This window comes from Nansenia antarctica (assembly GCF_963989245.1).
Source record: "Nansenia antarctica genome assembly, chromosome: 13".
Lineage (NCBI taxonomy): Eukaryota > Metazoa > Chordata > Actinopteri > Argentiniformes > Microstomatidae > Nansenia > Nansenia antarctica.
The window spans coordinates 1,212,420-1,226,151 of NC_137683.1; the positions used below are offsets into that span (position 1 = coordinate 1,212,420).

A 13,732-nucleotide genomic window follows, 5' to 3' on the forward strand; every position below is an offset into this window, starting at 1 on the left:
GTTACAATAACTCTCAAAGAAAGCAAGCAACAGGCAATTAATTGGTTATTATTGAGTAATTACTATTTGACCATATCATCTTCAAGTCAATACGTGATCCATTTCTGTACCGTGAAATAAAGTGTGCTCAAACACATGGAGAGCTTCCCTACAGGGACTGGCCAGGTGCAAGGGTGTGATCCAGTATGGTCACCCCTGGTCGTAGTAGTACAGTCACATGGGGAGATGAGGGAGGACATACAGTACAGGCCAAAAGTTTGGACACACCTTCTCATTCAATGTGTTTCCTTTATTTTCATGACTATTTACATTGTAGATTCTCACTGAAGGCATCAAAACTATGAATGAACACATGTGGAATGATGTACTTAACAAAAAAGTGTGAAATAACTCTAAATATGTCTTATATTTTAGATTCCTCAAAGTAGCCACCCTTTGCTTTTTTGTTGTTAATAAAATAAAAAAATGTTGTTGTTAATAAAATATATAATAATAATATTAAATATAATATATTTAATATTATTATTATATATTTTATTAACAACAACATTTTTTTATTTTATTAACAACAAAAAACCAAAGGGTGGCTACTTTGAGGAATCTAAAATATAAGACATATTTAGAGTTATTTCACACTTTATTGTTAAATACATAATTCCTATGTGTTCATTCATAGTTTTGATGCCTTCAGTGAGAATCTACAATGTACCAAATAGTCATGAAAATAAAGGAAACGCATTGAATGAGAAGGTGTGTCCAAACTTTTGGCCTGTACTGTAGATCTAGATCAAATAGATGGGAATGGATCCTTCTCTCTCTTGGGACTCGGTATTGCTGTAGTAGTCAGATCCGTAGACCTTTAAATGTAGGTCATAATAGTCTAAGTCTGAGGAATAAAACTAAGCCATGCTCTGTGAACTACAGACACAAAGCTTTGGACCTGAACTGGTATATCACACATAGGATTAAAACACACAAACTCCTCTCTCTTGCCAGTGTTTGCATATTGTACTGCACATATAAACTCCCACTTTCTACCGATTTGTACTGTACACAGTTTATGACAGGGGATCTGATATGTTCATCAAGAATTCATGGCTTTTAACCCTCTGACCCCACCTCCCTGATGTGCAAACCAGCCAATCCAGTGTCTTGTAGCCTTGGCTCAGCCTCTGGGTGTACTGACTTCAGGGGAAAGGGGCCAATGAACAGACAGGACACCAGGTTTCTGTTAGGCCAGCTAACACTACAGTTCTCCAACCAGTTTTCGGAAGCGCCGCGGACATGTACAGTAAATAGAATATCTGGTAAATTTCAGTGCAAGACATAATGGCTACTAATCATCATTCTTTTTTTTCTTTTTTTTTATATATTGATAATCCATTACTGGATTCAGCAGTAAAGGGACATTCCTACAGAGAAGCAGTCCTGTGTGTGCGTACTGTGATCGTTTCTCTAGGCCACTGAGTGGACTGGACAGAGTTCAGTGAGGCTGTGTTCCTCCTCTTTGTCTATGGTTTGGTAATGTGGTGGTTTGCCATGAGAAGTCGGAGAGGGAGAGAGACCCCTGAAAGGAAGAGAGAGCTTCCTCCCTGTATCAGGTGGGTCCTCAGGTGAGAGGTCAGAGGTGAAGCTCACACAGAGCCTAGGTGAGGTTCCAGAAGCTGGAGGAGAGCCCCCCTCCCCCACCCCGCCGTGTGTCCAGACACGTGGCCGTGTCCTCCACAGTGCAGAAAGGACAGAGTGTCTCTGGGTGACAGAGTGTAGGGCCCCCGGTGAGATGGGAGACTGTAGGAGTGAAACAGATCTCTGCAACTCTACACTCTTTCTCTCCCTGTCCCTCTCTCCTTACCCTCCCTCTCTTCCTCCTTAGCTCCCCCCAGGATCGGAGCTATGCCTCGGCGGTGTCTGTGATTCCAGGGGGGTGTTTGGATCAGGCAGGGACAGCCTTCTCTGGGTCTCAGGGTCCTGGGTGTTCTCCCCTCGCCCCGGCCCTGCTTCTGCCCCGACTCCTCCTTCTGCCCCTGCTCCCAGCCCCAGCTCAGCAGCTACCCCTGCTCCCAGCCCCAGCTCTAGCTCCAGGCGCTGGTGCAGGCTGTCCAATCCAGAGGGGGCTGCCCAAGTCTCTGCGGGGCTGACCAGAGGCGAGTCATGGGGATGCAGCTCAGGGGGACTGCGGAGAGAGTCACAAGACTTGGTGGGGAACTCCTCAAAGTTCTGGGAGTCCAAGATCTGGAGGACAGAGAAAAGAGACATTGAGCAGACATGTTTATCCAAAGTGATTTACACATGAGATTACACATGAGATTACACATAGAGATTACAGGTACAGTCTCCCTGGAATAGTTTAGGGCTAAGAGGTGGTGTTCCTAGGTGGAATTTGAACTCATGACCTTCTGATCACCAGTGTGTTTGTGTGTGTGTGTCTGTGTGTTTGTGTGTGTGCATGCATGCGTGCGTGCATCCGTGCGTGCGTGCGTGTCTGTGCTGTGTGTGTAGCTGTGCGTGCGTGCGTGTGTGTGTGTGCAACCTGGTCTCACACGGCAGACGTCAGGATTCGACGTCTGTCCATCGCATCCAAACGTCGAATTCCGACGTGAGATTACGTCGAATTCTGACGTGACATTGGGGTAGCTCGTTCTGAAAGCGCAGGGGTGCGCCTGTTATGTGCGCCTGTCGGGCTGCACTTGCATTAATTAGTTACGCCACATTTTGAGATACAACCAACGGAGAACAGATTTTAATAGGCCACATTTTGAGAAACAACCAACGGAGAACAGATTTTAATAACAACAGCAGAAACAATTGTCATCTTCACTGTTTTATTCGCTGTCAATAGGCCTATCAAACTAGGCTATTTTACAACCCGACGGCAGTGCGTTTCAACGTTCATTCATTTGGAACTGCGAGAATGAGTAACGTTAGCCCGATTGCACTTGCATTAATTATGTGAAAAATGTAAGGGGGTCTGAATACTTTCCGAACCCACTGTATATATACTGAAATCATTGGCCTTTCCTAGTGGGATGTAACGAGTCATCATCTCCAAGGGGGATGAATCTGCTTACAGGAGCGAGATTGACTTGGTGGTCTCCTGGTGCACCCGGAACAACCTAGAGCTAAATGCTCTTAAGACAGTGGAGCTGATAGTGGACTTCAGGAGGAACCCACCCCCTCCCTCTCCAATCATACTGGGAGGCACTCCAGTCACCACAGTGGAGTCATGCCGCTTCCTTGGGGTGACAGTCTCTCGGGACTTGAAGTGGGGGCCCCACATCGACGCCCTCACAAAAAAGGCCCAGAAGAGACTGTTTTTCCTGAGGCAGCTCAGGAAATTCCACCTTCCTAAGACCACGCTGGTGAACTTCTACACGGCCATCATTGAGTCCATCGTCACCTCCGCCATCATCATCTGGTTCCCCGCTGCAGCGGCCAAGGACAAGGCCAAGCTGCAGCGGGTGATACGCTCGGCGGAGAGGGTGATTGGCTGCCCTTTGCCCCCCCTTGAGGCCCTGTTTAAAAGTAGGGCTTTGGGGAGGGCCAGGAAGATCATGGCTGACCCCGCACACCCAGGACACGGTCTCTTCGCCCCGCTCCCCTCAGGCAGGAGGGTGCGGTCCATAAATACTGTGAAGGTCCGACATACAAACAGCTTTTTCCCCACAGCCATCCGGCTCCTAAATGCCGCTGGCCCCCCCTGACCTGACCCCTATCTATCTACCCTCCCTCCACCCCCACCCAGAGAGCTTTGCACTGTCTGGATATGAACACTTGAACACTTGAACACTTGATCTCTGCACTTTATATTTATATTAATTATGACTCTTGCACTTTGATGTTGGTTTGCACTGTCTTGTCCTGTCTTGCACCTGTCCTTCTGTAAACCGTGCTCCATGGTACCAAACCAAATTCCTAACATGTTTACATGTCATGGCAATAAAAGTCTTCTGATTCTGATTCTGATTCTGAGATGTGTTTGAGCAGCACAGCTCGAGCTAGGCTGCAGAATGGAGGCGCACGGCACCGCCCACTTTACACAATCCCGGCTTTGCGATTGGACGCGCTCGATATTTGGTTCGTCCCGGTGACAGACGGGGGGATGAGCCAATCGGAGAAGCGGAGGGAGAGCACGTAGACACTACTACGGCGTTCTCTTCAAGTCATGATGAATAAGACAAGCATTTAACAATATAATATAACAATATAACAAGCGTTGCTTGTGTCTTCACGTTGAATCTGTATATTTGTATATATTGTGTATATTTGTATGTGTTTAAAGTATGTGTTTACTTAAATCTTATAGTAATTCTTATATTTTTGTTATTTTGTTTAGGTTAGTGTTAGTTCTATGCCCCTTGGATTGTATGGTTTATTCTTGTTGTTTTATGATGTAGTTTATATTATTGCTATTGTGTGTTTTACCATGACCATATACATTATACACACTTCAGAAGCGTCCAACCAGACCGCCAGGCCTCCTGTACTCACCATGTGTAAGACCAACAGCCTTTAAACGACTTTAATGTGTAAAAAAACAAAAGGCTTTCAAATGGGAAGACAAAATACATTTGCTTTTATTTATAGTTAACAGATGAAAATTGTCACACCGAAATGGAAACAAGACATTCTGTGTGTGTGAGTGTGTGTGTGAGTTCTGTACCTCTATCCACATCAGTTTCTCCCTGCTGTCTTAAAGTGACAAGCACCCTTTTCTCAAACACACACAGTGGCCATTGAAAGGAAGTTCCTTCCTGCTATGCTAGGAAGCACGTGGCCTAATGGCATGAAAATGCAACATGTTGTACTTGTTGTGTGCCTGTACGTGTGAGAAGATGTCTTTTTCCACTAGGCACTTCACATCAAGCACTACAACTCCCTACAGTTTTCCGCTTCGTCGCGTGCAGGGCCTCTAGGGAATGGCCTAGGAGGGTGAAAGTTGACATGGTACAATGTCCCATGAAGGGGAAGGAGTGTGTAGAGTTTGGTGAGTGTGACTCTTTCGCAGCCCGTTCCCTGGGCCCAAACGTACCCCAGCAGGAGCACCTTTCAGTCAAAGGGCACAGACCTATGAAGGCCTCTAGGGAATGGCCTAGGAGGGTGAAAGTTGACATGGTACAATGTCCCATGAAGGGGAAGGAGTGTGTAGAGTTTGGTGAGTGTGACTCTTTCGCAGCCCGTTCCCTGGGCCCAAACGTACCCCAGCAGGAGCACCTTTCAGTCAAAGGGCACAGACCTATGAAGGCCTCTAGGGAATGGCCTAGGAGGGTGAAAGTTGACATGGTACAATGTCCCATGAAGGGGAAGGAGCGTGTAAAGTTTGGTGAGTGTGACTCTTTCGCAGCCCGTTCCCTGGGCCCAAACGTACCCCAGCACTTTAATTCAGGCTTTTCGGCCTAGTGTGACATTAAAGGTTAAAGGACTTTAGTGTCGCAACCGTAGGTGCCACAGACACGGTTCAGATATTTTCCGACTCGGCTCGGCCCCACCGAGAGACATATGGAACCCCCGACTCGGTGTGGCGCCCCCTGTGGCCATAATTTGATAACTTCCCTCCTGAGTCAACTAGAGATCCGAAACTTCGCCATTCCCCCTAAGTGTCTAAGCCACTCCCACTTTGATACAAGCTCCACCCACTTTGATACAAGCCACTCCCACTTTGATACAAGCCACTCCCCCTAACTGTCTAAGCCACACCCACTTTGATACAAGCTCCACCCACTTTGATACAAGCCACTCCCCCTAATTGTCTAAGCCACTCCCACTTTGATACAAGCTCCACCCACTTTGATACAAGCCACTCCCACTTTGATACAGGCCACTCCCACTAAGTGTCTAAGCCACACCCACTTTGATACAGGCCACACCCATTTTGATACAAGCCACTCCCACTAAGTGTCTAAGCCACACCCACTTTGATACAAGCCACTCCCCCTAAGTGTCTAAGCCACTCCCACTTGGATACAGACCACACCCACTTTGATACAAGCTCCACCCACTTTGATACAAGCCACTCCCCCTAAATGTCTAAGCCACACCCACTTTCATACAAGCTCCACCCACTTTAATACAAGCCACTCCCCGTAAGTGTCTACGCCACTCCCACTTTAATACCAGCTCCACCCACTTTGATACAAGCCACTCCCACTTTGATACAAGCCACTCCCCCTAACTGTCTAAGCCACACCCACTTTGATAAATAAATTATATTTATATAGCGCTTTTCCGAGGCTCAAATACCCTGACAATATGGGGAAAACGGGAAAGTGCTGTGTCCCTTGTTGTATGAATAGATCCGACCGAATGAACGTTGACAGCGAATAAAACAGTGAAGATGACAATTGTTTCTGCTGTTGTTATTAAAATCTGTTCTCCGTTGGTTGTATCTCAAAATGTGGCCTAACTAATTAATGCAAGTGCAATTGGAATAATCCCAAATGTGGCCTAACTAATAATTAATGCAAGTGCAATTCAAAATGGAATAATCCCGAGAGAGCACATAACAGGCGCACCCCTAAATCGTGACGTATTTCCTGTGCCGCAATAATAATAATAATAAATTATATTTATATAGCGCTTTTCCGAGGCTCAAATACCCTGACAATATGGGGAAAACGGGAAAGTGCTGTGTCCCTTGTATGAAAAGATCTGACCGGTCTCAAAATGTAGCCTATTAATGCAAGTGCAATCGGGCTAACGTTACTCATTCTCGCAGTTCCAAATGAATGAACGTTGAAGCGCACTGCCGTCGGGTTGTAAAATAGCCTAGTTTGATAGGCCTATTGACAGCGAATAAAACAGTGAAGATGACAATTGTTTCTGCTGTTGTTATTAAAATCTGTTCTCCGTTGGTTGTTTCTCAAAATGTGGCCTATTAAAATCTGTTCTCCTTTGGTTGTATCTCAAAATGTGGCGTAACTAATTAATGCAAGTGCAGCCCGACAGGCGCACATAACAGGCGCACCCCTGCGCTTTCAGAACGAGCTACCCCAATGTCACGTCGGAATTCGACGTAATCTCACGTCGGAATTCGACGTTTGGATGCGATGGACAGACGTCGAATCCTGACGTCTGCCGTGTGAGACCAGGTTGGTGTGTGTGTGTGGCTGTGTGTGTGTGTGTGTTTGTGTGTGTGCATGCGTGCATGCGTGCATGCATCCGTGCGTGTGTGCGTGTCTGTGCTGTGTGTGTGGCTATGCGTGCGTGTGTGCGTATGTCAGAGTCACGCCAAGATTTCCCAGGCCTGGGAATCACGTGACTCCCCGGCCCCCCCCGGTGACTCCCCGGCCCGCAGACACGAGCTCAAGGTCACCCCCTCCTTCTTCTACTTCTCTGTGTGACATGCAGCGGATGAAACAGACTTCACCTCCAAAAGATACTTTGTTGATTGGAGACTCGGCGATCAGAAACGTAAGAGGTAAAAAATTACATATCCACTGTCTTCCTAACCTAACGGTCTCAGAAATAACAAAAGATTTGGAAGAAACACTGTCTAAAAATCCAGACACAAAGCGTCTTGTATTACATGTGGGACAAACCGATTCACGTAAAATGGGCTCAGTAGACTTGAGACGTGATTTCATGGAACTTTTCAATAGACTTGACAAGCTTAAGATTGAGACATTCATCTGTGGACCGCTACCCACTGTTGACAGAGGTAACCTGGAATTCAGCCGGCTCCTAAGCCTTAATACGTGGCTCGCTGCTGCGTGCCAACTTAAAAGGCTGAAATTCATTGACCACTGGAACATATTCTGGAGGCAGAGAGACCTATTCAAAAGAGATGGCCTCCACTTAAACAGATCGGGAGAATACCATTTGATGAACAACATACTCTTCAACCTCATAAACTCTGCTCCCCCTTCCCTCGCTCTTGAACCAACTGAAAGGCCTACAGTGCAGGATTCTGCAGACTCAGCACAGGCAGCTGAACTGCTCACAGTGGATAAACTCTCCCCACAGTCCTGCGACTCATCACAGCCTACAGTAAAGGCCCCTCCAAACTCATCACAGCTGGCTGAACCCCCACTAAGGCGACGGTCCAGCCCCTTTTCTCTCCCCCCACCCTCCCTCCCTGCCCCCGACCCCCCAAACCACTCTGCCCCCGACCCCCCAAACCACTCTACCCCCAACTCCCAGAGACACTCATCCACTGAGTCCACTGAGCTCTCCTTCCTCCAACTCACGCCGTTCCTGCCTTTCTCAGCTAGGTTAGAGAAAATGGTGAAGACAGGAGTAGAGCTCACCCCGAAAGCTGCTCCATCTCAGGCAACTCTCCATTCTACAACACCTGGCCCCACACTCCCTGTGACGCCAGCCTCATCAACAATGCCAGCCTCATCAACAATACCCATCGCCCTACCCCGCCACAGGATGCTATCTACAACACCCATCCCCATCCCCCGGATGACACCCAGAATCAGTTGATGCTCTAACAGTCCCTGCTTCCATAGAGTTGATACCATTGACATTCCTGATATAAAGCTGGGACTCTCAACTCTTGCTATCCCTGTTCATATCAGTAACAGAACAGTTAATTGCAAGTCTGAATGCTTTATACACCCCTCAAATTTAATTTCTGTACCCTGCCACACACAGCCCACACAGAGACCAAACACAAAACCACTCAAGCTAGCACTTTTCAATGCCAGATCCTTAGCTAATAAGTCTCTCTTAATCAACGACTTGATTAGCTCCTATGAACTAGATTTCTTATTTATCACTGAGACCTGGTTAGATAAAGATAACAAGACACCAATTCTTATTGAGTCAGCACCCCCCAATTTTAGAACCTTAGATGTCGTTAGATCCCACAAAAAAGGTGGTGGAATCGCCTCTTTCTTCCGAGATAGTTTTAACTGCAAACAGAAATCCTTCGGGGAATTTTTATCATTTGAATATCTTTCAGTTGTTTTTAAATGTTCCACTCGAATTATTTTTATAATTTTATACAGACCACCCCAATACTCTACTAGCTTCTTTAATGAACTTACAGAGCTTCTCTCCATCATTACTACTGAATTTAATGGTCTGATCATTGCTGGTGATTTCAATATTCATGTAGATAACTCAGAGGACAACAAAGCCAAAGAACTCTCTGTTCTGTTAGATGTTTTTGAACTTCAACAACATGTGAACCTCCCTACTCATAATCGAGGTCACACTCTGGACCTTATCATCACCAAAGGCCTAGATATTTCAAATGTTGTTGTAACTGACATTGCCCTGTCCGACCACTGTTGCATATTCTTTGACGTATCTATCTTTCCTGTTATTCAAACTATGTCTAAAACTATTTCCAAACGATATATCAATGAAAAGACCAGTGCACTGTTCACACAGGCCTTTTCCCTAGCCCCCCCACCCCAAACTTCTATTCCAACCTCAGTAAATGACCTTCTACACGATTTCAACTTAAAAATCACAAAAACCATTGATGATATTGCACCCATTAGATCCAAATGCATCTCTGGTAAGCAAAAAGCTCCCTGGAGAACTGCCCCATCCGTAAAGACCCAAAAAAGAGAATGTCGTAAAGCAGAGCGCAGATGGAGAAAAACAAACCTTCAAGTCCACTATGATATCTATAAAGAGAATCTTCAGAACTATAACTTAGAAATAAGAAGTGCCAGGCAATCATTTTTCTCTAAGATCATAAACAATAACATAAATAATGCCCGCATCCTTTTCAGAACTGTTGACAGACTAACAAATCCCCCAACACCCATTGCTCAGGAATTTCACTCAACTAGTAAATGCAATGAGCTTGCATCCTTTTTTAACAATAAAATAGAAACCATTAGACAAGGCATTAGGTCTTCTGTGTCAGGCATGAAAAACATGTCCCCATTAACAACCCCAAATAGGGCGGACATAACAACCATGTCAAAATTTAACACCATTGATTACAAGACCCTAGATAAAATCATGTCACGTCTTAAACCATCCACCTGTGCCCTTGATGTCCTGCCAACAAGCTTTTTTAAAAACATATTTAGCTGCATGGCAGGCGAACTAATACAAATAATTAACACCTCCCTTTCATCAGGAATCTTCCCTGAAGCCCTGAAAACTGCAGTTATTAAGCCTCTACTAAAAAAGAACGGCCTAGACCCATTTGTACTAAACAACTACAGACCCATATCAAACCTTCCCTGTACAGGAAAAATTATTGAAATGGTTGCCCACGAACAACTTAGCAATTATTTGACCCTAAATGATCTCTTTGATGACTTTCAATCAGGCTTTCGCCCCCTACATAGCACTGAAACGGCCCTTATTAAGGTCCTTAATGACATTCGCGTAAACACAGACTCCGGAAAAATCTCAGTTTTGGTACTACTAGATCTTAGTGCTGCCTTTGACACTGTAGACCATGACATTCTAATAGATAGACTAAAAACCTGGGTAGGACTTTCGGGCACTGCCCTAAACTGGTTTAGATCCTACCTACAGGACAGAAGCTACTATGTCTCCATTGGCAACTTTGTATCTGACCAAATTAAAATGACATGTGGGGTTCCCCAAGGGTCAATCCTTGGCCCCCTTCTATTCAATCTCTACATGCTTCCATTGGGACACATCATAAAAAAGAACAAAATTGCCTACCACAACTATGCGGATGACACTCAAATCTACATAGCCCTCTCACCGAACGACTATAGTCCCATTGACAATCTCTGTAATTGCATTGAGCAAATAAACGCCTGGATGACACAAAACTTCCTCCAACTAAACAAGGACAAAACAGAGATAATTGTATTCGGTGCACCTGACAAAAGATCGAAAGTCAGTGCAAAACTTGATTCTCTCTCTCTTCACAGTAAAAAACAGGTCAGAAATCTTGGTGTAATTCTAGACTCCGATCTAAACTTCAACAGCCACATAAACTCAATAACTAAATCAGCCTACTATCACCTGAAAAACATAACAAGAATGAGAGGTTTCATGTCCAAGCAAGACCTTGAAAAACTCATCCATGCATTTGTTTCGAGTAGACTTGATTATTGTAATGGTCTACTAACAGGCCTATCTAAAGGAGCTGTTCGTAAATTGCAGCTCATCCAAAACGCCGCTGCTAGGGTCCTAACAAAAACAAAGAAATTTGAACACATTACACCAATCCTGAGATCCCTGCACTGGCTACCAGTCTCTCAGAGAATTGAATTCAAAATCCTCCTAATTACATACAAATCACAAAATGGTCTTGGACCAAAATACATATCAGATCTCCTCCCACCCTATATTCCCGCAAGGTCCCTAAGGTCAGCTGAGACAAATCAGCTAATAATTCCAAGAGTAAAAACAAAACACGGTGCAGTAGCTTTCAGTCACGCTGCTGCATGCTCCTGGAACAAACTCCCTGAAGAAATCAAACAGGTCCAAACCCTTAAAATATTTAAATCTAAGCTAAAAACCTTCATGTTTTGCACCAGTTATGATTAAACACAAACACTTCTATCAATGTCTTTTTTCCATTAACTATTGTCTTTTTAAATGTTTTATCTATTTACTTCTTATATTTGCTTTTATTCATTGTAATTTTTATTTTCTTATGCTCCTCTTGTGGAGGGATGTGGAGGGATATGGAGGGATATGGAGTGGTGTAGAGGGATGTAGAGGGATGTAGAGGGTTGTAGAGGGATGTGGAGGGATGTAGAGGGATGTAGAGGGATGTGGAGGGATGTAGAGGGATGTGGAGGGATGTAGAGGGATGTGAAGGGATGTGGAGGGTGAAGGGATGTGGAGGGATGTAGAGGGATGTAGAGGGATGTAGAGGGATGTAGAGGGATGTGGAGGGATGTAGAGGGGTGTAGAGGGGTGTAGAGGGATGTAGAGGGATGTAGAGGGATGTGGAGGGATGTGGAGGGATGTAGAGGGTTGTAGAGGGATGTGGAGGGATGTGGAGGGATGTAGAGGGATGTAGAGGGTTGTAGAGGGATGTGGAGGGATGTAGAAGGATGTGGAGGGATGTGGAGGGATGTAGAGGGATGTAGAGGGATGTAGAGGGATGTAGAGGGATGTGGAGGGATGTAGAGGGATGTAGAGGGATGTAGAAGGATGTGGAGGGATATGATTAAACACAAACACTTCTATCAATGTCTTTTTCCCATTAACTATTGTCTTTTTAAATGTTTTATCTATTTACTTCTTATATTTGCTTTTATTCATTGTAATTGTTATTTTCTTATGCTCCTCTTGCTGTATTTTTAAATAATGCATGTAAAGCACTTTGAATTGCCCCTGTTGTATGAAATGTGCTATACAAATAAACTTGCCTTGCCTTGCCTTGCCTATGTGCGTGTGTGTGTGTGTGTGTGTGTGTGTGCCTGTGTGTGTGTGTGTGTGTGCAGTACCTGTGCGAGTGAGGCCAGTGTCTCAGACTCCAGTGGTGTGACAGGCTGTCCCAGTGTGTCCGGGAGGCCCGGTGCGGGTGAGGCCGGGGGGGGGGAGGAGGACACCGTGCTGTAGGCCGGGGGTACCAAGGCCATCTGCCGCTGCAGCAACTGCATGATGGCTCCAATGTCTGTGGACATACGACTCTCCAGCCTGTAGATACAAGCACACACACACACACACACACACACACACACACACACACACACACGTGCGTTAGGACTGATGACACACCCAATCCCAAGCATCTCCATCCCCCAGGGACAGAGCTGGTCGATCATGTATTAAATCTCACACACACACACACACACACACACACACACACACACACACACTATTGCACAGACACATGCCAGTCCAAGACAAGCTCCTTTAACCTCAATGGGACTTGACAATGACCACTGAGAGGATAAAGGGAGTCAAAATAACAGCTCTCCCAGTGCAGTGGAGAGGAGACATCTTGCTCAGGTGCAGGCAGATAATGGCGAGGGATTGTAAGAGAGCCAGACGTGTCAGCGGAGTGTGAAAGCCTGGGCTATTAGCTGTGACATTTCCCCCGTCTCCCTGACAGAGAGGGAGAGACGTTCAGCAGACAGAGTGGGACTATGAGGAAGGAAACAACAGTAAACTAATAGCCAGCCAAGGGCCCCATATCCCCATTCTGCAATTCTTATTGTAGATGTTCTTGTTTCAAACGTACCATTGTCTTGGAGAGCTACAGTCATTGCTTTTGAATTCAAACGAACTGTCTTGCCAGACGGTTAGTTGGCTAGTCAGCTGCGTTTACGGCCCTTCTTAAAGCGCATTGTTTACACCCAGGGTTATTCTTTGTTAAGTTATAAGATGGAATCACTTTATTACCAAGTTCATATAGTAAGATCATCAAGACCAGTACAATGTGCCCCTCCCCTCCAGTCCTGTCTCTGTCTCTGTCTCTGTCTCTGTCTACAGCCCTGTCCCTGTCTCTGTCTCTGTCTCTGTCTCTGTCCACAGCCCTGTCTCTGTCTCTGTCTCTGTCTCTGTCTCTGTCTCTGTCTCTGTCTCTGTCTCTGTCTCTGTCTACAGCCCTGTCTCTGTCTCTGTCTCTGTCTACAGCCCTGTCTCTGTCTCTGTCTCTGTCTCTGTCTCTGTCTCTGTCCACATCCCTGTCTCTGTCTCTGTCTCTGTCTCTGTCTCTGTCTCTGTCTCTGTCTCTGTCTCTGTCCCTGTCTCTGTCTCTGTCTCTGTCTCTGTCTCTGTCTCTGTCTCTGTCTCTGTCTCTGTCTACAGCCCTGTCTCTGTCTCTGTCTCTGTCTCTGTCCACAGCCCTGTCTCTGTCTCTGTCTCTGTCTCTGTCTCT

General features: G+C 45.7%; 1 protein-coding gene across 1 annotated transcript in view; it reads right to left on the minus strand.

The window, feature by feature from the left end:
* Positions 1–1,869: 1,869 nt before the first annotated feature.
* kcnh2b (potassium voltage-gated channel, subfamily H (eag-related), member 2b) overlaps positions 1,870–13,732 on the minus strand; it is a gene marked incomplete at both ends in the record, with an annotated part of 310,871 nt that continues 299,008 nt past the window's right edge. Inside the window, 2 exon segments of the mRNA XM_080544424.1 lie at positions 1,870–2,232; positions 12,354–12,546. Coding sequence (XP_080400550.1) covers positions 1,870–2,232; positions 12,354–12,546 — 556 coding nt within the window.